General features: G+C 36.3%; 1 protein-coding gene across 5 annotated transcripts in view; it reads left to right on the plus strand.

Annotated features, from left to right (window-relative positions):
* Window positions 1-23,626, plus strand: part of NR2C1 (nuclear receptor subfamily 2 group C member 1) — a 51,990-nt gene extending 28,364 nt beyond the window's left edge. For all 5 annotated transcript variants that reach the window (XM_054200376.1, XM_054200394.1, XM_054200359.1 and 2 more), the window contains 11 exons: window positions 836-917; window positions 3,654-3,833; window positions 6,257-6,404; window positions 6,504-6,594; window positions 7,917-8,101; window positions 11,767-11,929; window positions 13,367-13,488; window positions 16,545-16,684; window positions 18,624-18,761; window positions 22,432-22,537; window positions 23,067-23,626. In XM_054200376.1, coding sequence (XP_054056351.1) covers window positions 836-917; window positions 3,654-3,833; window positions 6,257-6,404; window positions 6,504-6,594; window positions 7,917-8,101; window positions 11,767-11,929; window positions 13,367-13,488; window positions 16,545-16,684; window positions 18,624-18,761; window positions 22,432-22,537; window positions 23,067-23,241 — 1,530 coding nt within the window. In that variant the 3' untranslated portion in view covers window positions 23,242-23,626. The remainder of the gene's footprint in view (window positions 1-835; window positions 918-3,653; window positions 3,834-6,256; window positions 6,405-6,503; window positions 6,595-7,916; window positions 8,102-11,766; window positions 11,930-13,366; window positions 13,489-16,544; window positions 16,685-18,623; window positions 18,762-22,431; window positions 22,538-23,066) is intronic.
* The last annotated feature ends 317 nt before the right edge of the window (window positions 23,627-23,943 follow it).

A 23,943-nucleotide genomic window follows, 5' to 3' on the forward strand; every position in this document is an offset into this window, starting at 1 on the left:
AAAACTTCTAAACCATAATCTCTTTTTAATGGGAAGAATAATTTTTTCTTTTCTGCTTTACATAATTGTCAAGATGATGTTTAGTTGTCACTCGTGATATGTGTGTTCCTTTTTTAAATTGAATTTTTGCTGGTCTTTATTTATGTCGCAGTGGGATAGAGTTTTTAAAGATCAAATGGAAGGTTACAGCATCTACCCTGTGGTGCTGGGTTCTAATATTATGTGCTTAATGAAGCTTTACAGGTACCAGAGATAAATGAATGAGACAAGACAAGAATACTGTAATAATGTCAAACTGTTACTGAAATCCAAAACTGTATACCACTTGGTAGTTAATGGTAGCATCCAGAGTACATTTTCTGTTGGTCCATTTATGTGTATTATAAAAAAAGCAGTCAATAAACTTGAATGTAGATATAGTAGCCTTTACAAGGGATTTTTTTGTTCCGTCTGTTTAACGTTTCAGTCTCTTTTGTACTATGAACAAGTCATTAGGATATAATTACAAATTTGAACAGAAGGTAAGAGTATGTAGATGTTAAGTGTTTTTCAAAGTGCTGGTCCATTTTGCTAAAGTAGTGTTTAGATAAATGAAATCTTGAATTCTTTTCAGAAGTATTACAAGTAAAACTTCTGTTCCATCCTGAAAAGGAGCACAGTGGCATGGCAGGTAGCTCCTTTGTGTCTATGAAGACTGTGAAATGTAGTCAAGAAAACCGTATGCTTTGTAGATTTGGTTCCCTATTTTAGAGAAAAACAGCAAGCATGAGATATATTTTAATCTTTCTTGATGGTAAGAAAAAGAAAAATGAAATTTTTTCACACTTTTTTCCAGATTTTAACAGACAACTCCCCCAATGAACAGGGCCTAAATAAAGTGTTTGATCTGTGTGTTGTATGTGGAGACAAGGCATCAGGTATTTACTTTTTTATTTCTTTTTTTTTTTTTTAGGGCAATGCAATTTTGTAAAAGCAGTTTAAAATTCTTCTGAAGTTCTATAACAATTTGCATGCATATACATATATATATCTATACATGCACAAACAGAAAGGATACACTACTCTTTCAGTGGAGAATTACGCTAAATGGTATTCTGGTGTCCATGGGTGGGATTTATTGTTGGTTTACACCATAAATTTAATGTTTTCTGCCAGGTAGCTTTTTCCTTTTTTTCTTAGGCTGATGCATTATTTTTCCATTATAAAAATTTAGCTGATAATTTACTTAAGCAACAACATTGAGAGTTTTTTCTTCCTTAAAATAAGGTAATGTGGTGAACTTTGTTATTGTTGACAGGTTCTCTTAAAATATGTGAGAAACCTGTTCATTATTTTAAATATGAAGCCAGTAGGCAAGGAAGACTTTGCAAGTATATGAAAAAATTCCTAATATGAGATCTGTGCAGGACAGTTGGTTATTTGAAGAACCATTATTAAAATTGTAAAAATGCATTATAATTCCAGTAAAAAGTAAGCTTAGGAATGGTATATTCATACATTGCCAGAGTGCTAAGGTAAGAAAAGAAAAATGTTTCATGCACTGAATTACGTGTAATGTCACTGAGAGACTGAAAAGAAATACAGTGGGAGCAGTGCACTGGAGAACACTGTCTCCCATATTCCCTTTGCATGTGCGCCTGCCATCGGATGTTCCAGATCTGTCAGAGTTGGAATTGCTGAGAGGATGTCTTTTCTCTTTTATTTAAAAAAATAAAAAAAGAGAGAGAGAGAACTACAAGGGCTGTTCCTCAGCATAGTTTATCTGAAAGCTCCTTTTTCTTTGCACTTTCTTTCTTACAGAAGATAATGGGGTGTAAGAGAGATGAGACATTTAACTTTGCTCTTCACTTACTTAGCTAAAATTAGTTTAAGTAGGGAAGTGGTTGCTCCATTAGAAGATTCTTATGCTTTGTCAGTGAAGTCTGTATGATGGACCTCCAGTAATATTAAAATATGACAGCTGCAGTTAAATGCTCCTTTTGGGAAGCGATGGGAATAAAGTGTATAAAAGTAGGGGTCCGGGGGGAAGAAGTAGTGTTACGATGTCATCGTGAGAAGTAGTAGGATGGGGAGCAAACTCCCTAGAAAACAAAACCAGTTAAACTTTTTCTACTGGAGCAAAGTTTAGTGTTAAAAATATAGTTCCTAGAGCTCTAAATACGTGTCAGACTTCACCCATCTCAAAGGAAATTTCTGCCAAACGTAAGGCAAAGATCTGGTTTGTCTCCTCCAATTGGCAAGACTCCTCTGGCTCCCCAGTGGAGGGCTGGAGGCTGGAGATCCCAGGAGCTATTCCTACTGTCCTGGCCCAAGGATATTGAGCAGTGGTACTGAATTTGGGGAGGGTGCCCCACATTTCCCTGAGCAGCTGCAGGTTCTGGGGAGCCTCCCATGTGACAGTGTTGGGCAAACTGCTCCTCGGACACTTCCAAGCTGGAGTCCAGGAAGCTACATCAAAGAGTAGGTGAAGCAGCAGCCCCAGTGCTTTGCAGGATGGATATTAAGTATTTGCAATTCAGCTGCTGTTAAATTTTTTCACTTTGCAATATTCTTTTAATATATATGATGCTTTATAAATTTCACATTTTAGTGGTGTGGTAATATGGTTGTCATAAAAGAATCTAGAAAACCTATTAGAATGTCTAGAAACTTCAGGCAGATGAGATTGATGCATCTAAAAAAAAGTTTGTGAGGAGAGAATCTAAAAATGTATTTTCCCTTAAATTGGTTCATATTTGAGATTTATTTCTGCAATGTGCCCTACTTAGTTCAAAGAGCAGCCTTAGTGTCTCCACAGTATGGATTTTGAGTGTTTGTCAGTGATCTTCGGGTTTAGGATTTTGGTTTTTCTTCAGGAGCATAGAATTAAAATTGTTGGAATTGCCAAGCATGCCTCAATCAGAACCAGTACTTTTTAGTAATATTTATATGTTGTGCTATAGCAGAATCAAAGCAATTCACTTCTGAAAAGTAATTTTTAAACTTAACTTTTTTCTGTAGCATATCCCAGAAATTTTTATGTTAGTATTATACATTAGAAAATTCAGAGAAATGATTTTTTTAAAAAAAATTATTGAGCTATTTTAGATTATTCTTTCATTGAAGTTTTACTGAAAGAACTAAGGATGTACCGTTACCCTGTTAGAAAATGAAAGGTGAAAGTGAAGCTTTGCAGTGATTACCTACTGCTGTCAAACGTCATGTTTGCACTTACCATGGTTCCATTAGATTTAATGCATACAATTTCAACAGCTGAATTTGTAATGAGCAATATCAGGGCTTGACTGTAAGGACATTGTAAAAAAAAATTGCTAAAGATGGTATAAATTAGAAGAGTTTCTTCTATGTTCTTGCTAACCTGTTTTCTTAGTATTTTTTAGCACTGCTGTCAACAGATTCAGCAAGATTTTAATAAGCAACTTGCCCATTTGGAAAATCTGTCCTGTTTAAGTGCTTTGAACTAGAAAAATGGTTCACTTGCCTTTTTATGTTGTTTTATAGCCATGATATATGTCAAGATCTGTAACCTGTGGGGAAAAAAAGGTGTTCTTTTTCTGGGGAAAGTAGTAAATACTTTGTTTTCAATAAACATAAACTCAAAAAAAATTTACAGTGTAAAATTAATGTCATGATTTATGTTGTTCTGTAACTAGGGCGTCACTATGGAGCAGTAACTTGTGAGGGATGCAAAGGATTCTTTAAAAGGAGTATACGGAAGAATTTAGTTTATTCGTGCCGAGGAACAAAGGACTGTGTCATTAACAAACACCACCGGAATCGATGTCAGTACTGTAGGCTGCAGAGATGCATCGCGTTTGGGATGAAACAAGACTGTAAGTCTGAATTAGTGTAACTTATTTTAGCTAGCAGCTGTGTTAAAGTTTGTGCTTCAACATATATGCTTAGCATTAATACAAATTGTTATTTTGCTTTTATATTTTTAGATCATTGTATCTTTTTCTTTTAAAGAATTGTACAAGTTTAGTGTATTAGAAGTTTGAAATGTTTTCGAGCATACGTATTGCTTGACAAACTTAATAAGCGCGTTGCATGTGGTAAAAGTGAATGGATTGTTAATCCTAGGTGGCAAATGTCAAGCACGTCTCCATCTTCGGTTTTTATATGTGCCGTTCAATTTTTCTATGCATAAATTAAACTACTGAACATTTTGAATCCTTCTACTTTCTTGTCGCTTTTTCCACAATGGAGATTACCGGCAATTGCTGTTCGCTTTTGGCAAAGCTCAGCAGAGACAGTTATTCACAAGGCAGAGATCCATAGCGACCTAGAGTTCAGTTCTTACCCATTCCTGCAGATTTAAAATTCCTTTTTAGATTTCCATACATTGGATGTAGTGATACTGTAATACCGCAGCAGTATCAGAATACTAAATACGCAGAAAAGCACACAATACACAGATTCTTCAGCCCCCATACTGCCGTGCTGTTGCTACACGCACAGTATTAGTTTTTGTGCTCTGCTCTCTGCCATCCAGCTCTATTTTGCTGACCCTCTTGAACTTCTGTGGGCATTCCCCTCCTTACAGCCCTGCTTCTGTCAGCAGAAACCAGTAACGCTTTTCCAGCACAGAGGAAATGAATTCAGAAAGGGAGGAAAAGCTGGGGCAGTGAAAGTGGATCTTTACCCCTTTCCCTCTCGTTCAGCTCGCAGTACTTGGCCCCTCCACAGAAGACTCTTCAAGCAGAACAAAATCGCTGGGGTTGGGGGTCAAAAGGCAGGAAAAGGATCTCTGGGTCGTGGGGGAATGCTGAGCGGAGGAGAGGATTCTTTTGGGATAAGAAGTCTCGTTCCTCAGTGGAGTGGGGAGAGGAAAACTCATCACTATCTTGTCCTGAAGCTCCCTGTCATTTGTCCCTTGAAGAAGTCTTGGCCCGTTCTCAGCAAACTCGGATCCAGCTAGCAAGCACAGGGTTAGCAAAGGAAGATAAAAGACACTTTTCCCTCCATCTCCCACCCTTTCAAAGCACCGTTCATGGGCTACAGGCTAGCTTTATGGCATTGTCAGTACTTGATATTATGACGTTTGGTTTTATGATACTTACCAATATGAAAATTCAAATCACATCACAGACTACTACTAACTTGAGAGCTTTTTAATTTTTTCTTTAGTTACACATTTTCCAAAACTGCATAATTGAAAAAAAAAAATCATTTTTTTCCTATTTGCCTCTGTGTTTTAAAAAAATGAACATTCAGGATTCTCTTTATAGGCTTAAGCAGTTTTTATGTGCAGTACAGTATTAAAGAGGCTCTGCTAGCCAGTAGTCAGTGCTTATCAGGCTGGTGAATTGATGCATATTTTAAATTATGTATAGGCTGGGTTTGTCACTCTCTTTCAGGTTCTTATTCCAGTCTATAAAATGACTTGCACCACTTTAAAATTACGGAAGAACAATTTATTGCGTATTTTTAAAAAAATTGTACTTTGTAAATACCTTTTATTAATTTTTACAGTAAGAGTGTAATGTTTCCACAAATTAATTTTTGCTTTTAAGCTTTTAAAATCAAACTGTAAACTGGTTTCTTTTGTCTTTATTCTGTAGAGCTAGAAAGTTCCCCATAGGGTATAATAGTGTAAGTTTCATTTTAGTGTTCTCTAATCCATCCAAAGTAAGGTGATGTATCTGTAGGCTAAAGCTCAGATTCATTCCACCATTTCACTGGGCTATTCAAATTAAAAATCTGCTTCATCTCTGAAGTCAGTGATTGTGGGTCAGGATGTCACACAGATTTTAAATGGTCAGAACTGAACTTTGTGAATGTCCCTTTGCCTCTGTATTGTCTAAGGTCCTAACTTGAGAAGCTTTTTTAAGTGCAGAAAGTTATGTGGGTTCAACCCAGACCCACAATCTGTGGAAAAGGGTACAGTGGGTCCTTCACAAATGAACTGAGAGTGTGGGATAGTGAAATTGAGAGAAGGAGAAGCCATAAGCCTCCACTTAAAGATCCAAATTAAAAGTAAGGTATAAGGAGATTTCTTCCTTAATTGTAACTTGAAAAAATTAGCGTCTATATGTTTGGTCTCAGACTTTGACTACTACATCATTTCGTTATGAACAAATCAAATTGGTGTGTTGATTTTTATCCATGTTAGCTTATTGGTTATGGGAAAATTTTTTTTAGTTATTTTCAGAATCCTTAATAAAATTGCGTATTAAATAAAGAGAGAAAAAAAGGATTATTTCTTAGTCTGTAATTTGGGATGTGACTTAATAGCTGCATATTGTTTTGTTAGCTGTGCAGTGTGAGAGGAAACCTATAGAAGTGTCAAGAGAAAAATCTTCAAACTGTGCAGCTTCTACAGAAAAGATCTATATTCGGAAAGATCTTCGTAGCCCATTAGCTGCAACTCCAACTTTTGTAACCGACAATGAAACAGCAAGGTATGTAAATTCTACTCAGAAGCAGCTCTCTCTTTCCTGAAACAGGAAAAATTAATTTTAAAATTAATCAAAATTAAAATGTGTGCTGTTCTGTGTCAGATCAACAGGTCTGCTGGAATCGGGAATGTTTGTTAACATTCATCAGTCTGCAATAAAAAGTGAGCCTACTGTGCTGATGACCCCAGATAAGGTATGTGCTGATACGACACATATATTAATTAGAGTTGTTTGCTGTAATTGTGAATGTCGAGAAGGAAGGGTGTTCTGTTTTGTTGTACTTGTGTTTTGTTAAATTCATTTTTAAAACATTCCTTTACAACATTAGCCGGTGTTGCAGATACCTTCTCTTCACAAGAATGCTTTTAGCCTTGCATAGTAAAAATGCTAAAAACTCTACAAAGTAGACGCCTTCCTCCACGTTTTTAGAGAGCTTTAAGGACTGCATTATTTTTCTTTGTATTGGGCAATCCTGACACTTGGGTATTTCTTTTGTACCAATAAAATGAGGTGTTTGCAAAACCTCACATGGCATTATCACAGTGCATTTCATAAATACTGTTAGGTTTTCTTTTTGCCTGAATCAGTCATTTTTTTTCTTGCAAAGCTAATAAGAGCTATCTCAGCAACAATCTTACGTCTAAGCTACTTTTCCTTTGTTTCGGTTTTGTTACACTTACTGATTCGCTAAAGCCATGTGATAACTTCCCTACACATGCACAGTAGGAAGCTTTTGTATTTTTCTAGCTGATATTAAATTACCTCATACTGTTTTCATGCATTTTGCCTCGCTTGCTCTGTCTGCAAAGGGCCCCATCAAAAGTTGTTTATTCCATTTCACTTTTCTGGCTCTGTCTGTAAGACTACGACAGTGCAAGCTAAACGACATGTAGCATGCTGGTGTTAGCAGCAGTGTACTTGTCTGTAATCATGCACTTTCCGTATTAATATTTTTTTGTGGGGCAGGGAGGGAAACCTGTCTTACTGCCTCTCTGAGTTGCTGATCAACACTGAATCACCTTATTCCCCTGCAGTTAAATAAAGACATAAAAAACCAAAAAGGGTGCAGCAGAATTCTCTTTCTGCTTGCTTTTAAAAGTGACTTTTTACCCATTCCTTCTTTTCAAACGTTCTCCTACCCTATTTCTACTGACTCATTTACACGAGGAAGGAAGGAAGATGCTAAAAATATAATCTAGTGCAGTCTTATAGTCCTGGTGACTGACTAGTGAGAGGAGATGATAAATTCTCTTTCTGCAGTTGCTTACCATCTGTAGCATTCTTTCTGAAAGAAATAGATAGCTATTACTTGTAAAAGTAAATGTCTAAATATTTCATATTTTAGAAGCAGTAGTTTCTAATTGCTGCATTACGATTACCCATTTACTGAAAACGATAATTTTCTTACAGGTCTATTCACACGCTCAACTCTTCATTTATGTAAACATTAGATTCTTCTACTGCAAGTTAACTGCTGACAATATGAAAGAATTAAAAACTCTCCTTTTCCCTTAGGTTGAAGCATGTCAGGGAGATTTAAGTACCCTGGCAAACGTGGTGACTTCATTAGCAAATCTCAGTAAATGCAAAGACATGTCACAAAGCAGTACAGAGCTATCTATGATTGAGAGCTTAAGTAATGGAGATGCATCGTTATCTGAACTCCAGCAAGAAGAACAAGCTAGTAGTGATGTTACAAGGTAAGGCATGTTACACTTAAAAATACAGGTAATTTAACTGCGTTAAAAATAACAGCCTGAGCTCATGTAGAAGATAGTTCATATAAGATTCTTCCAAGTGAAATCATAAGGAAATTCCACTTGAGAAATAAATACTTTCAGTTGTTTGTACTTGAAATTAATTTCAATGTAAATCTCATAGCTCATTTTCTTATGTTTTGGTTGTCCTTAACATGTCTTAGATCTTGTACTAGACTCTAAGTACTTTGTATTGTCCTATAAAACTGTTTCTTAGAGATCTCACCTGTGTAAGTAGTTTAATGCCTGTAACTATTAATCATCTTAAAAGCTTGAAAAGCATTTTCTTTTTATGCAGGAGAACTCCCAGAATTCTCACTGTCAATATAAATACATTAATTGAATATCATAGAATCATAGGATAGTTTGTGTTGGAGGGACCTTTAAAGGTCCCATCTAGTCCAACTCCCCTGCAATGAGCAGGGACGTCTTCAACTAGATTAGGTCACTCAGAGCCCCATCCAACCTGACCTTGAATGTTTCCAGCGATGGGTCACCTACTACCTCTCTGGGCAACATTTGACCGTGTTTTACCACCCTTTTTGTAAAAAATTTCTTCCTTATATCCAGTCTAAACCTACCCTCTCTTTAGTTTAAAACCATTACCTCTTGTCCTTTCGCAACAGGTCCTGCTAAAAAGTTTGTCGCCACCTTTCTACAGGCCCCCTTTAAGTACTGAAAGGCTACAATAAGGTCTCCCTGGAGCCTTTTCTTCTCCAGGCTGAACAACTCCAACTCTCTCAGCCTGTCCTCATACATAGCAGAGGTGTTCCACCCCTCTGATCATTTGTGTGGCCCTCCTCTGGACCCGCTCTAACAGGTCCATGTCTTTCCTGTGCTGAGGGCTCCAGAGCTGGATGCAGTACTCCAGGTGGGGTCTCACCAGAGCAGTGTAGAGGGGTAGAATCACCTCCCTCAACCTGCTGGCCATTATCTGTGGTCATTTTTTACAGTTTATCAGCAGTCCTATATATCTGTTAGTGACTGGGCCCAACAAAAAGAGAACCAAAGTTGTATCTAGCAAAGGATATCAATACCATGTATTTTCATGTCGATTATACCTTTTTTCCCTCAGTTTGTGGGATAGGTTTTCATAGCTTCCAGGCAAGCTTTGTTCTAGATTCTCTTTTCCTTAGTGTTTTACTTTGCAATCATTGCTCATGTTGGGCTTCATGTATGAAAAGGACCCACAGTGCTGAGCTGTGAGGAAGCGACGCTTCTATTGACATCTGCTAGCTTAGTATACTGCCGGTTTATGAGATAGTGTAACCGGTTCTTTTTTTTTAAAGATTCCAACGTACAAACCGGAGCCCACACAAAGGAAAAAAAAAAACCAAGGGTTAACTCTGCTTTATTGTGAAGCCTTGCTACAGAGAAAAAAAAGCAGTGAATTCAGCTGTATTGCGAAGCCTTGCTAAGCAGTTCCCAAATGTCCTAAAAGTTACTTCAGAGAGTCTTACCACCCCATAGATCATAATAGTACTGCTGAGCAGCAGGATAACAAGGAGACCCATCGGTACGGCAGAGGGAGGTAGGCATGGCCCTTGCTAAGCAGTTCCCAAATGTTCCAAAAGTTACTTCAGAGAGTCTTACCACCCCATAGATCATAGTAGTACTGCTGAGCAGCAGGATAATGAGGAGCTACATCGGTACGGCAGAGGGAAGGCAGGCACAGCACTTGTTCAGGGCGTTCGTGGCCAGTGCATGCAGCGAGCCTTACCGGACTCATGATCCAGCTTTGCTAACAGCGTCTGTCTGATACCTGACTACATTGTTGTACTCCCTTCTTGTTGTCTTCTTTTCAAAGGTCAGGTTCTCATGGATACACACGTAGTTTTTGCAGCAGCAGTACTGAGGTCCTTTTTCTCGGCACGTATACTGGGTTTGGTTCAACTAGTAATTTTCTGTCGTGTCTCACTCGGACCATCCTCTATTATCCCTAACACAGATAGGGAAAAGACTTCTTTGAGAGAATAAGTTGGAATATTATGGGCAGACATGGTTAACCAGTGTACCTGCCCACCCTATTTAAAACGGACTCTTCAGCCTTTACTAGAATAAATACAGGATCATGACAGATGGATATGACATTTACCGTTTGGGGAAAGGAGAGGTCTTGATCCTCTCTTAGATTTCTGTCCCTGCTACCTGAAGAGGCCTGCAGAGATCCTATTTTTCCTAAGAAGCAGCTGGCACTGAGCTGCTGAGTTTGCCTCTTCTACCTAAGGCTGCCATGAATGAGCCACGCAGGACCTGAAATTCAGATCTCCTAGCAGGAGACCAATAATGTGACTTCTAGAGCTTACCCATGAATGCATTGCCTTTATGCCTACTTACCGGATACCTGAGATGGAAAACATCCCAGTTTTGTCTGTGTAGTCCACTTATTATCAGTCCACTTGCACGTGCCCCAGTCACCCTTATTTGTACACGTCAAGGTGTGCAGGCTAGTGTAGGACCCAAAACTAGTTCATTTACCATCTCAAGCCTGAGGCAGTGTCAGCAGCTCGTTTATTGTGATGTTTCGTTTGGTTGTAAATGGTTATGTCAAACATAGTAAATATTTAGATTTTTTTAGCATGTTAATGAATTTAGATAGCAAGGGGGGAAGAGAAAGTGGCAAAATTCTGCTCCAGACTTTGGCATTAAATCAGTGATTTTAGATTCTGTGGTGATAAACATGTCTCTATAAATTCAGAATCAGTTCTACATACAAGCTGTTGATCAGCTTTTGTAAAGTTTTCAGACCTCTGTGCATAAGTTCTTCATGCAACGCTGTATACAAATTATACTGCTCTCAGGATATGTCATCTGTCTGCAGGCAGTGATCAAATCTGTATATTTTTGATTGAAGATATATCAGTTTTGGTTCTCAGGTGTATTTATGCACAGAAAAACAATGGATTTGTCATCAAATGAAATACTGTCATCAAAACAATGAATAATGCATCTGTGCTCTTCCTGGCATCTCCCCCATAACGTTTGTGCCTGTGACTTGGTCTTCACAGGAGCCACTGCCTCACATCAAAGGATACTAAGAGTGGTATTGAAAGCACGAGAGTGCTTTCTCTTATGTATTTTGAAACAGTCTTTTTAAATTAAGCTGAATAACTTAACCACAACTCATTACTTTAAAAAAAAAAAAAAAGCTTGTTGCACTTGGGCTTCATAGCAGCAAAAGTCTGTAAAATTTACACGTGCATGAAGTTGCTTTAACAGCAGCCTGATGTCCTCAAAACGCTCATGCCAGCGCTCTCAGTAAACAGCACTGAAGAGATCTTGAAAGGCAAACTGTGATTCAGCAACACAATCAATATGTCAAAACTGTGAATCTGTTGGCGACTAGTGTGAACAGAATCCGCTGCTAATTTTTGTTTCAGAGCCACTCTAAGTTGGAGTTTTCAGGGATTTTGTTTGGTGGAGTGGCAGGAAAAGCATGCTACTGACTTCTATTCACCAAATCCGGTTCTTTGAAACAGGTATCTAAATACAGGTTTCAGACATGTGCAGCTTCCTCCTAAATTGAAATGGTCTCTAAAATTTTCTTTTTTTTTTTTTTTTATTATTATTATTCTAAATTTGTTTGCTTTTTTGTTGTGATCTTGCAGGGCGTTTGATACTCTTGCAAAAGCATTGAATCCAGGAGAGAGTGCAGCGTGCCAGAACTCTGACAGTATTGAAGCCGGCGTGCAGCTGGTTGGTGGAGAAACAAGCATGAATATCGTTGAAATAGAGGGGCCACTACTCAGTGATGCACATGTAGCATTCAGGGTACCACATACTTTTTTACTGTTCACTACTTATAACCATTTTCACATAGTAAGATAAAATAATGGTCTGATTAAATCTTATTTTGAATTTCTTAGAAGAGTAACTATTTGTTCGATTATTAGCATTCATTTGTGATGAATGCACTGCTTTTGTTCACTGCTTAACTATTAGTTGGGGAAAAGGTACGTCTTCTCTTCAGTGGTTTAGATGCACTGTTTGTTTTATAGCTTCTTACCTTAAAATACTAAGTAATCCATGCAAAAGGATTTCGATAAGCAAGAGTCGCACAAAGCAGGGAGTCAGCATCCATGTTCTCACTTGTTAACAGGTGGATCTGATGCAATCTGCACCTGGATTTTGTGACTCTTAAGTGTATTTGTCAGCTTCTCCTCTGTGTATATGCTCTATTTTAGTATGGTATTCATTGACTTTAATCGTTAAGGGAAAATAAGGTTTCTTTTTTAGTGAGTCATATATTTTCAGGCTTTATTTCTCATTTTACAAGCTTGCAGAAATTCTATCAATTTTTTTAATCTTATTATTTGTGGACAAATCAAAAAGCTAGCTCATCTGAAAACTTCTTCAGTACCAAGCATATCAGTTGTTTTTTTAAATTGTATTAGCCAAAACAAAAATTTTATAGTTATATAGTTAAACACAACATTAAGAAGTATTAATTTCGGAAGATAAAACTACAATATAACAGTTTGGGGTCAAATGCCACTTTCTGGTAACACCACTGATTTTAGTTAAATACGTTGAGAAGGGCGGAGCTGGTCCTTCTGATGTACATTGATTATATTTTTTAAGACTTTGGAGCAGCTGTATATTAGGTATTTTACTCACACATCAAAAGATTTTTGATGTATTTATTTGTAAAATATTAATTAAAAGTACAAAGATAGATGTTTGTGAAATAGAATTTCCCCACACACACTTTCCCCAGGAACTGTGGAAATGCCTCTAATTTTTTAGGACACTTATTCTAGTTCTCTGGGGCCAAATTGAGAAAGTAATGATGCCTTTGTGTTTGATTTTTTTATGTATTTATTTGTATATAAATATAAGCAACTTCATTCTAATTACAATGATTGTTTTAAAACTCTTATTCTTTGAAAATGTCTCAAAAGTTGTGTTTTATTTGGGATTTTCCATCTCCAGGTGACCTAGACATTAATATTTATCTGAGCTAAAGATTCAAACTGCTTGCCTTTTTTGTTGCTTTGTAGTTGTTATAGGGTACAACAGCGTGACTAATAATGAAAAAGGCCACCATTCAGTTTTATTTCAGGATTATCTCATGTTTATTTAAAAAACAATTTTACTTTTTCTTTTAACTCTGAGACTGATTTTTTTTTCTTACCATGTTTTTTTACAAAGAAAGTAAAATGACTGACTTGCACTTTTTTTTTTTTCTTTTGTTTTTTTGGTTGCCAGCTCACCATGCCTTCTCCTATGCCTGAATACCTTAACGTTCACTATATCTGCGAGTCTGCCTCCAGGTTGCTTTTCTTGTCCATGCACTGGGCACGTTCCATTCCATCTTTCCAAGCTTTAGGGTAAGTGTTCAGTGACTATTCACTCATGTTGTGAATACGCACTTTTTAATATTTTTTTTTTTTCCCCACTGTTTTGTTCAGGGACATTTAAAAATATAAATCTACTTATTAAAACTGCTTTATAGATCTTCATCATGAATGTAAATTTTCTTAATCAAAACTACTCCCAGTTTCAGTCTAATTCAGGTACTTTGGTTGGATTTTGAAGGAAAAAAGAGTAGATTTGTAACAATCAAATGCCATCATGCTGCTACTTTTTAAATGAATTTTTAGTAAATAGGACTTCCGATCATTTTTTAATAGCTACATCCTGAACTAAGATGCTTATCAGGCAGTCACCACAAAGAAGCTCCTCTCTGGATCCCCAAATATTGTTATCTTTATAGGTGAATTAGTAGTAACAATTTTGCCTTTAATAACCTATATAAAGAAAAAGATTAGCTAGATTCAGCAAGCATTCAGGATTAAGTTATTTAATTTCAGGGGATTTTCCAAAAACAAATAGTTGCTGTAACCAGAAAGTAATTCTTATTATTCTTTTTACAGTTTGTGTGACATGCTGCTTTTCCAGCAGAATTCAGCGTAGCGCTTAAAATTCTTAAGACAAATGTAGTAGTACATTGCCAATCATCATGAGAAAACATCTCAAGACAGCATAGGGAAAAGTGATTTATGTTATTTTCAGAAGTAATTTTATGAAGACACATCAAACAAATAAAGATACTGTATCAGCTCTGACACAAATAGAGGATGTGTCATGTTTGGCTGTTCTCATCTACAGTATTTTTCTTTAATTCAATAACAAAATAGTGTATGACAGTGGTAGCAAAAAGAATTTCTTTTTAAAGTGAGGGACTGTCCCCTTCTCCAGGAAGGCTGTCAAAAGCAGGATGATCTGTGATTACCATTTGTGTTTGCTCAGATGTTTATGCTAAATTATTCTACCTTGTCTGGGGAAAGATACTATATTGTGTGTAACTGGAGCCTCTGTTTTGGAGAAGGAAAAAGTGAAATTCTATAAAGTTAAACAATAGCGAGGATAAAAAATCAGATAAATGTGGTGTTTTATTTTAGTAGAAATCGGTGCCCTGCAGAATTTCAAAATACATAGCAAATTAACTTAGTACATTATATCATTATACGTTTTTAAAGCTTTTTGTAACAGAGGGACGCTGCAAATTAGTGTTAAAACAACAAATGGGAATTGCTTTTTGAAAATAAAATGTTGTACAGAAGACCTGTCTCTCTGAAAAGATTAACAAGAAATGCTTATGGAAAATCTGCGTATTTTTTAAAATATGTTATTTCCCAATATGTTTTTCTGTTTGATTAAAAAAAAATGGAGGAGTAGGCTGTCTTAATAGTGTTAATAGTCACCTGTGCTAGCATTTACAGTCCCAGTCAAGATCATGGCCAACAGTATATTTAAACACTATTTAACATAAATATCAAGTTTTCCTTTTGAAGAGCTTAAGGTAGTAACTTTTTTCAAGTGGAGATTTATTTGAAACTAATGCAGCTTTTTCAGTTTGAGCACATTATGTACTATAATTTTGAGTTTTGGAAGGGTGACTCATCTCACTTTTAAAATGAAATTACTAGTAATTGAGAGGAGATGACGAGCCAAAACAAAACCATAGTAATGGTTTTGTAAGGAAGACGGATAATTGTATCCAGGTGGTTCCTTCCTCAGGCGATGTTTTCCTTAGTGCTGGAAAGATAGTTGGCTTTGGCATACTGATTTACTTAACAATACCAAGTTATTGCTTAGTTCATCTTCCTGCATGAGGATCTTTGTAGGCAAGAGATTCCTACTCGAAATGTTCATCAAGCTGGTTACAGCCTCTTAGTTTTTTGAGGCTGCTTAAGTTTGATTAGCCATAAAGTTGCTCTAGATAATACATTTATCCACACGCATACCAGCTGAGTAGCCAGTACACCCTATTTTCACTGTTCCTCAGCATAGTCCCTTCGACAGGAGATGACAAATATGTGTAGAAGCTGCATCTGCAGTATCACATCTACCATAACAGGAACTGGATCATAGTAAAAAATATTGCCCTAGGTAAGCTCTATGTAATCTAGTATAGGACAAGTCTACATGAATCTGTCATTTGGCATATTAGTATTCCAGTAAATCATCAGAAAACGTTCTTGAAACTTTCATCAACGTTCTTGCAAAATCCACTCCATTGTATTTTTGTAATTGAAATCCTAGCTTTAATATGCTTTCCTTCTTTGATAGGTCTTATGCTTCTTTTAACTTTCCGTTATTTGTATTTACTGGCTAAAACTGTAAAACATGGTACCTGAATTTGACTCCTCGCTGGTAGTATTTCCTTTTTAAGGTACCGAGTTCTTGTTAAGCTCTACGAGTTAGAGATGCTTGGCAATACCGAAAGTAAGGTTACTAATATGGAAGTGCCTGAATATGGATTGATACACCTAATTTTAAGCTTCAGCATTTAAAAAAAATACTGACTACACATGAAACTTAATTTAAGGACTAATCTTTCCATCAAGCAAATCCTCATGACTTCTATTTATACTTCAAAGTCTGTTTTTCAATTCTGATTCCAAACATGAAGAGGATACAGAAAATAGCAGTCAGGAAGCTTAGTAACTTGACCTGACATGTTCCATTTCATGTGTATTTTTAAATAGACCTTTGAGTCTATTCTACATCCACAATAGAGGAGCAATGCAAACTTTTTTTGTCCATGCCTGCAAATGTTATCCAAAAATTAGTGTAAATACTAAGAAAACTAGTATGTAATATGCCTAGACAGTTGTCATTTAGTGTAAGTTCAGCTTGCTTTTGTGATGGAGATCTGTTTCCTTTTAGATCATTAAAACAAAAATTACTACTTTACAAGTGTCACTCTAAAACAGGTATTTTCATTCAAATAAAAATACTTCTTATGCAGGGCTTCATTTTGGTACTGATTGCAATGGTTGAATTAGATGAATGTTTTATAAACTGTTCTTCAAACTAAAAAAACCTGTGAATGCAAATGGCTGGTTTTATTAAGTGAAATTATTGTATTTTTTAACAGACAGGATAACAGCATATCATTAGTAAAAGCCTGCTGGAATGAACTTTTTACACTTGGTCTTGCACAATGTTCACAAGTTATGAATGTGGCAACTATATTAACTGCATTTGTTAATCACCTTCACAGCAGTTTACAGCAAGGTAAGGTGTATACTGGGCGCATTGCAATGCTTGGGGAATTACGTCATGTTTTTTAAATTTTGAACTGTGCAGAAGTTTTTTAATTATCCTTCAGTTGTTAATGAAAATTTACTGTTTGTAGAGTTTAGGAGTTAGTGTTGAACCAAAATAATACTAGAAAAAGCAGTTCACAAGATGAAATTTTTTAGAATTTTGCAAAAGTCAGCTATGGTAATACTTCCTCCCCTTCATATTTAAAAATAAAAAAAAAAAAAAAAAATCTTTCTAATATAGGTTAGCATTTACTGTTTTTTTTTTACTGTGTGTCTGTGTAATGTCTTATAGTGTTTTGCTGTTCTGTTAGTATACATCAGCTCAAATTAGGAATGTGTCAGGTAGCATCAATGTTAAGAACGCAAGTGTACTGTGAATATGGTTCTTCTGGATCAAGGGTATAAAGAATGACCCACTTGTCCTTGATGTTCATACCTGTGAGACAAAGCAGCTGAATGCCAACATGGTGATATACTTCCTGTATATAACTTGTCTCATTGACTTCTATATACTCGTTTTAGACTAATGCAAGTCTTCAACAGATCTTCACTAAGTATACTTCCTTTCTTCTTAATCCTACATCCTGCATCTTTTACGTCTTTTACATTCAAATGAAAGAGATGTCAGTTGGCCTCCTCTTTCATCTGCAGTAAAGATGTTCTTCTGAGTGGTAGGGGAGTCCTTCAGCTAATCTTCTTTATGTGCTTGTGAACGCTCACAAGGTTTTCAGCACTAAAAGCTAGGCAAACAAAAATAGTATAGTCTTCATCTGTTTGTAGTCTTAACATATTTTAATAAGGTAGGTGCACATACAAAAATCTTAGCATTTTCAGGTTTAACTACATTTTATTTGCTGTTATGTGGATGAAAATTGACTGCCATTAATGCTATGCTAAACCAGATTGGTAAACTGTAGAAAAACATCCCACCAGACTATAAATTTTTCCTCTCCTTCTGTAATGACGGAATTAAAGAATTATTTCTGAGAGGTTTTCATGATTTAAAAATATCCACAATTTCCTCCTATTAATAACAATAGTTTATACTGAAAACAAACTGATTAAACCACTAAATGTAATGGATCAGCTAAACATACTAACAAATCTGTGAACGTCTTTAGGAGGAATACAAACGGAATTTGGGAACTTATTTTGATCTACATAATTTTTAATCATGTTCACCAAAAAGTAGTAAATAATAATGGTTTTATCATTACTACGAATAGATATTTTTGCCATTTAATTTGGGAATTCAGTTTGAATGCAAAAATCAGAAATCTAAAGCAATTTCTTCCAGTTGTGTAGTATGCCAGCTGCAGCATCTCCAAGAGTTTGTGTGGCCCAGGGACCCTAGTTTGATGGATTGTGGAGGGAATGTGATTTTCAGGCCGCTTAGCTATCGTTGGCCCCAGGGGAACAACTCTGCACCAACCACATTCCCCTAGATGCAAATCAGGAAAGGTGTATAGTGCACCTTCTTTTTCAGCAGTGGCATGGTCTTTGGCTGACTAAAGTAATCCATGAAACTGTACACTAAGCGATTTCATGGCACCTGACCCTTAAATGTAGAGCGCAGATTTGCAGTAGCGGTGTTTTCTTCACTTTAGTCTTTCCCTTCATCGATCATTTCAAGCTCTCGTCCACCCCTGATTATGGAAACTTTAGTGGCAGGGAGAGACCGAATTGTACAATGGGGGGGGTGGGAGGTGGGGGGTGAAGGAAAAAAAAAAAAAAGATTGTTATAGTCCATAATTGTTGATGTCAAGATTATTCAGACCTAGCGTGTGCGTTTATTTCCCACCGTTTGAATCTAATACAAATCATTATTTTTAAAAATCCAGTGTGGCCACATTTTTTGCGCGTGTGTTGACTTGATGGTTTTATATTTTATGTGCATGTTGACTTAGATAAGCTGCCAACGGACAGAGGAAAACTAGTGATGGAGCATATCTTCAAACTGCAAGAGTTCTGTAACAGCATGGTTAAGCTTTGCCTAGATGGATATGAATATGCATATTTGAAAGCAATCGTCCTCTTCAGTCCTGGTATGTAATTATTCCAAACGTAAAACTTTAAAGTATGCTATTTTTTGCCCTATAACTTCTGCCTGTGTCATTATATGCAGTTACTGTCACCTGTAGATTTACTGCCTCACTTGTGAGGAATTTTGGAAGGTGCGTAATGAGGACTGTTAGGAAGAGGAGAGTTAATCTTTTAATGTAAAGAGTTGAATGCTACTTTGGAGACTAAAGTTTTACTCTTGCCTCTGCCATTAATTTTTTTTTATTATTATTATGTCTTTATTTATTGCTTTTAATTCTGTGCCTCCTTTCTGGAGTACTTTTTCCGAGGACTGTCAGTTTAATTTTCAGAAGTGTTGCTCTTGCACGTCTAGCTGAGGTGGACTGAAGTTGGGTTTTTAATGTATGAAAGACTATCTCTCTGAGCATCAATTCTCACGTACAAAATTACAGAAAATTACCTATCACCTCACGTCACATAGGTATTTTGAAAATAAGTATTACATATAGCATTTCGGGTGAATGAACACAGCAAACATTCCCTTATATTATTATTTCTGTCTTCTGAACAGTATTTGCCTAATGTGCTCCAAGTAACATTACTGGACATAACATTAGACAGCAAAGATAAAATAAAATAATGATTATTTTTTCCTTCTGGGAGATTAGTCTACAATATGGAGCAAGAAGAGTCTGGTTATGATAGAGATAGAGAGTGAGTAGTTAGATTATGCAACGCATATACCTGGACTGTAGAAAATTACAAAATTAATTTTATTTATTCGAAAATTGTAGAATTAACTTTTTACTAAAGGCATTCAGATATTATATCAGTATATTGCAGCTCTTAGATCGTTCAGAATTTAGGAATTTAATATAAAACCAAAACTAAATCCTTTGATAAAAGAGAAATCTATAAACCTCAAGTACTTTCTGTATCTCCCGGAATTTTTCAGTCACGTTTAGAAAGTAAAGCTTCAGTCACCCCATTTTGCATTAGAAGGTTTTAAAAGCATCAACAGCTTCCATAATCCTCGGTGCTCTGCCTTTTTTAGATGCTGATGTCCCATAGAAAAGATCAGAGCAAATCTTAAAAAGCTGTCTGAAGCTCAGTGACCTGCCACCCTACCTCACCCCACCCCCCCATCAGTAGTTTAGGATATGGAGGAGAACTGGGTATTCGGTTCTTGACAGTTCTGTAGATTTATTAGATCTGTGAAGAACTTTATTTTTCCATTCAGATGCAGCTCACCGTTTCACAGAAAAATTAGTTGAGGTGAGAAAATCTTTTGGAACTTGGACACTTCCAAAATGTAAATTTTAAGCAGGTTTTCTAATATATATATAAAAATAAAAATAATTGTGAGGTTCTTGCTTTGCAATTTCCCTTATATTTACATCATCTTTTATATATATATATAGTATCTACAAGGAGTAACCACATCTCTCGCTCAAAGTGGTGGCATCAGCATGAGCAGGAGTTCATGGTACTCATCTAAGTGCACAACAGAACCCTGCATGTCTTCCATTGCTTTTTTTGTTATATTGCATTAATGGAAGACTTCCGAGATGAAAGACATTCTTGCAATTAAGAGGCAGTAAAGGAGTATCAGAACTTTCCAGGAAGGATGATAAATTCCTAGAGGATATTCCAGTGATACTCTTCTATTGTGGATCAGTAAGGAAAATCAGATCCTGAGTGTTTTTGCTATAGAACATAATCCCACTGTCAGTCCTCATGACTAGCAGAATCTTTCATGGTTTTATGTGTTTGCTTCTACAGTCCACTGAATTACAGGAACGATTTCATTTTTCTGATAAGCAGTACCCACCGTGAGTTTAATTGCAATAGTAAGAGCATTTGAAAAGGTTTGCAGTTTTTCTTTTCCGCTGAGGACTGAAGAGTTGCATGGACTTTTCACCATTATTTCAGAAGAGGCAAAGACTTCCTTTAAGAGGAGGGAGGGTGGGTGTTTGCTTGTTTAATTTTAGTAGATAATGCTTGCAGGAGATGTAATTCTCCTTTAGGTGTTACTTAGCCCAAAATAGTCCTTTCATGGCATTCCCATACTCAGAACTGGTACAGGTTGCTCCAGGAAAGAAAAAAAAAAAAAAAGATGAAAGAATGTCTGCTAGGATTTATGAGAAGATCTGTTGGCCTGTCTGAAGAAATCAATCCTGTTAGACGCCAGAAAATACTTCTCTAGGAACCTCACCACACTTGCAAAGCAATATTTACTTATTTGTTTAGTCTGAAGTTAATTTGTCTCCTTCTGATTAGATTTGACAACACAAAAGGTAGAAGGAAAAATATCTTGGGAAAAGACTATATCCAGTCACGTGATTGAGATTACTTTTCTTAGCTCACATGCTTTCAGGATCACATTCTTAATGACGTGAAGATGCTTTAATGGCAATGTGTTGTCAATATTCTAGATCCTATGAGCCATATAACAAAATCTTCATATACCTGAAAGTCACGTTCAGTACCTTGACCAGAAAGAATGTTCTGGCAGTGATTTAGAGGCCAGAAATTACAATTTCAGGGATTTTACTGCTCTGCTACAGGATGGGGCTGGGCTGCACATGCAGCAGAGCCCTAAGGTAAGAACATCTGCTTTAGCAAATCTGCTGATTTGCTGTATTCCATAGCTGGAGACTTCAAAATTACTGAAAATCATCTGTGCCAAGCCAGCTGTTTGACTGTCACAAGACAGCCTTGGGCAAGGAGATGAGTGTAAAGGGAGTGCCTGGAAGACTTTGCATCTTTATAAATGGCTACTAGTGTACTAGCGGTGATCTTCAAACCTACTGCTTTTGGAAGTTGACTTCTGTGTTTCTGACATTGCTCTAAAAGCATCATCATGCAGTGCTAAATTGCTCTGAAAGCTCCTCTTTCTGCAGAGCTAGACCAAAAACTCCTGGGTTTCTTAATAGAAGGCCATATATTTGGAGAGGAGGAGGGACTGCTAGAAATAATCTTTTATCTGACATAATTTAGCAGGTCATTTATGATCCCATTTCTGAAAAATAAAAATCTACATGATTTGCCATGCTACTATGACAGTAAAATATTTACATTAAGATAGATGGATAATAAAAATTACGGACCATGTAAAATGTTCAGAATTACCAGATAATAATTTCCAAATGTGTCTTGGCAGTTAGGTTAATATCCTTTCATTTTAGCAAGATTTACATTTTAAGTGTTTAGATCACTGCTAAAAATTATGTTTGGCACGTTTGAAAATTGTACACCAAACAGTTGAAAAAGAATGATCTGCTACATATCTTCTACAGTTCCAGGAAACAAATGGTTCATAGCCTTTTATTCTGCGTTTTCAACTGATCTTAATTTTACAATATTCCAGTAAATGTCAGTGTATTGAAACAATGCTGTTCCACTGGTACACAGAGAACAGAGCTGTATCATCAAGACTGATGTAAACATTGCAAGCACTGCATTTATTTGAACTCTTCAAAATGTCTGGTTGTATTTATAAAAAACTAAGTAAAACATAACCACAGAGGAAAAGAAATAGAAGGAGGTAAAGCAGAGTCCACCACTAAAACTGTGAAGTTGCTGCAGCTACCAAATAATGATTTCAGTGTGCTTACAATTAGATAATCTGTATGGATTTTAGTGCGTCTTATATAAAACAGATATAACAACGTAGAGTGGGGTTTTTTTCAGATCACCCAGGACTAGAAAATGTTGTACAGATTGAGAAATTTCAAGAAAAGGCTTACATGGAGTTCCAAGACTATGTAACAAAAGCATATCCAGATGATACTTACAGGTCTGTAAACTTTTAGGCTTGATTGATTCTCTTTTCAGAGCATTGGTAATACTGATTGTACAGTATTTCTTGTAATAAATATGTACATTTTCTTCTTAGTTCCTTAAAGGTAAGAAATTACCTTTAGATTATTTCAAATACTATGCATGTACTCATACATATTATTTATCTGCTCATTTGTTATTTTAAAAAAAATGAAATATTGGAAATAAAATAAATATTTTTAATGTTTTCATTTTGAATTGCACGTGCTTGGAATATTTCCTTGCTTAGTCTAAGTCCAAACATTATACAGTCCATGTAATTGACAGGCATATCCACATTTTTTTGTACTGTTGAAGACATGACCGGACATAAATTTAATACTCTACTGATTTAAATATTTAAGCCTTTCATGAACTAGGTATAGCGAATTTTGACTAGTATTGCCCTTTGTTCATTTTTTCTCTTCTCTTACTGTTAACACGATTGTGAATAACACTAAAATCTGTGACCACAAGTAACACTTTTTACCAAACTTATTTTCCAGACTGTCTAGACTTCTCCTCCGATTGCCTGCTCTTAGGCTGATGAGTGCTGCCATCACCGAAGAGCTATTCTTTGCAGGACTAATTGGAAATGTTCAGATTGATAGCATCATCCCATACATTCTGCGAATGGAGACAGCGGACTATAACTCTCAGATAATTGGTCATGCCGTATAAAAGTAGCAGTCAAGGATTCTGTACCATGGCAGTCATGGTGATGTAAATGCATACCCTGTCTCCAAGAGATGGCAATAAGCCTTCCCATGCACCTTTCCAAAGAAGGCTAATATTCCTCCTTTCCAGTACACTTGGGAAACGTGGTGGAGTGTATTAAGGAATATAGGATCGCTTCCTATTTTTCACCTGATCTCCAAGGACTTGTAAATTATCTTGATATCTGAAGAAAGTCAAGAATTGTCCATCCTATTTTTGTAGATAGATGAACTTCGAATATTTGTTTATGAAGTCCAGGCTTGTGAAGAAACTGAAGAAGCTTTGACTGAACTAAGGTATCTCAACTTAGTTTGATGTTTTAGACAAATAAATTAACTTTCCTCTCTGAGTTGTGTTTTCAGTGTTTTGCGAATAGTTCTTTCTCACTGATCAAGTGGAAAATACATGATCAAACATCCTGAAAAGGCCAGTGTTTCCATGGAAACAAGACCATTATAATCAAACTTAGTTTTTCCTGTTGTTTTGAAGAGAGGTTTGTTTCTTATTGAGTGAAACGCTGGACACCATTACAAGTGCAGAGGAAGTAGAGGAAGTTCACATTTTAAAATATTGCGATGATACATTGATGCAGTTGATCAAAAGTGAAGCAGCAAAGGGTCAGTACTGACTGGTTTGTGGATGCAAAGGAATACTGTGTTGTAGTAT

Source organism: Rissa tridactyla, chromosome 1, assembly GCF_028500815.1.
Source record: "Rissa tridactyla isolate bRisTri1 chromosome 1, bRisTri1.patW.cur.20221130, whole genome shotgun sequence".
Taxonomy (NCBI): Eukaryota; Metazoa; Chordata; class Aves; order Charadriiformes; family Laridae; genus Rissa; species Rissa tridactyla.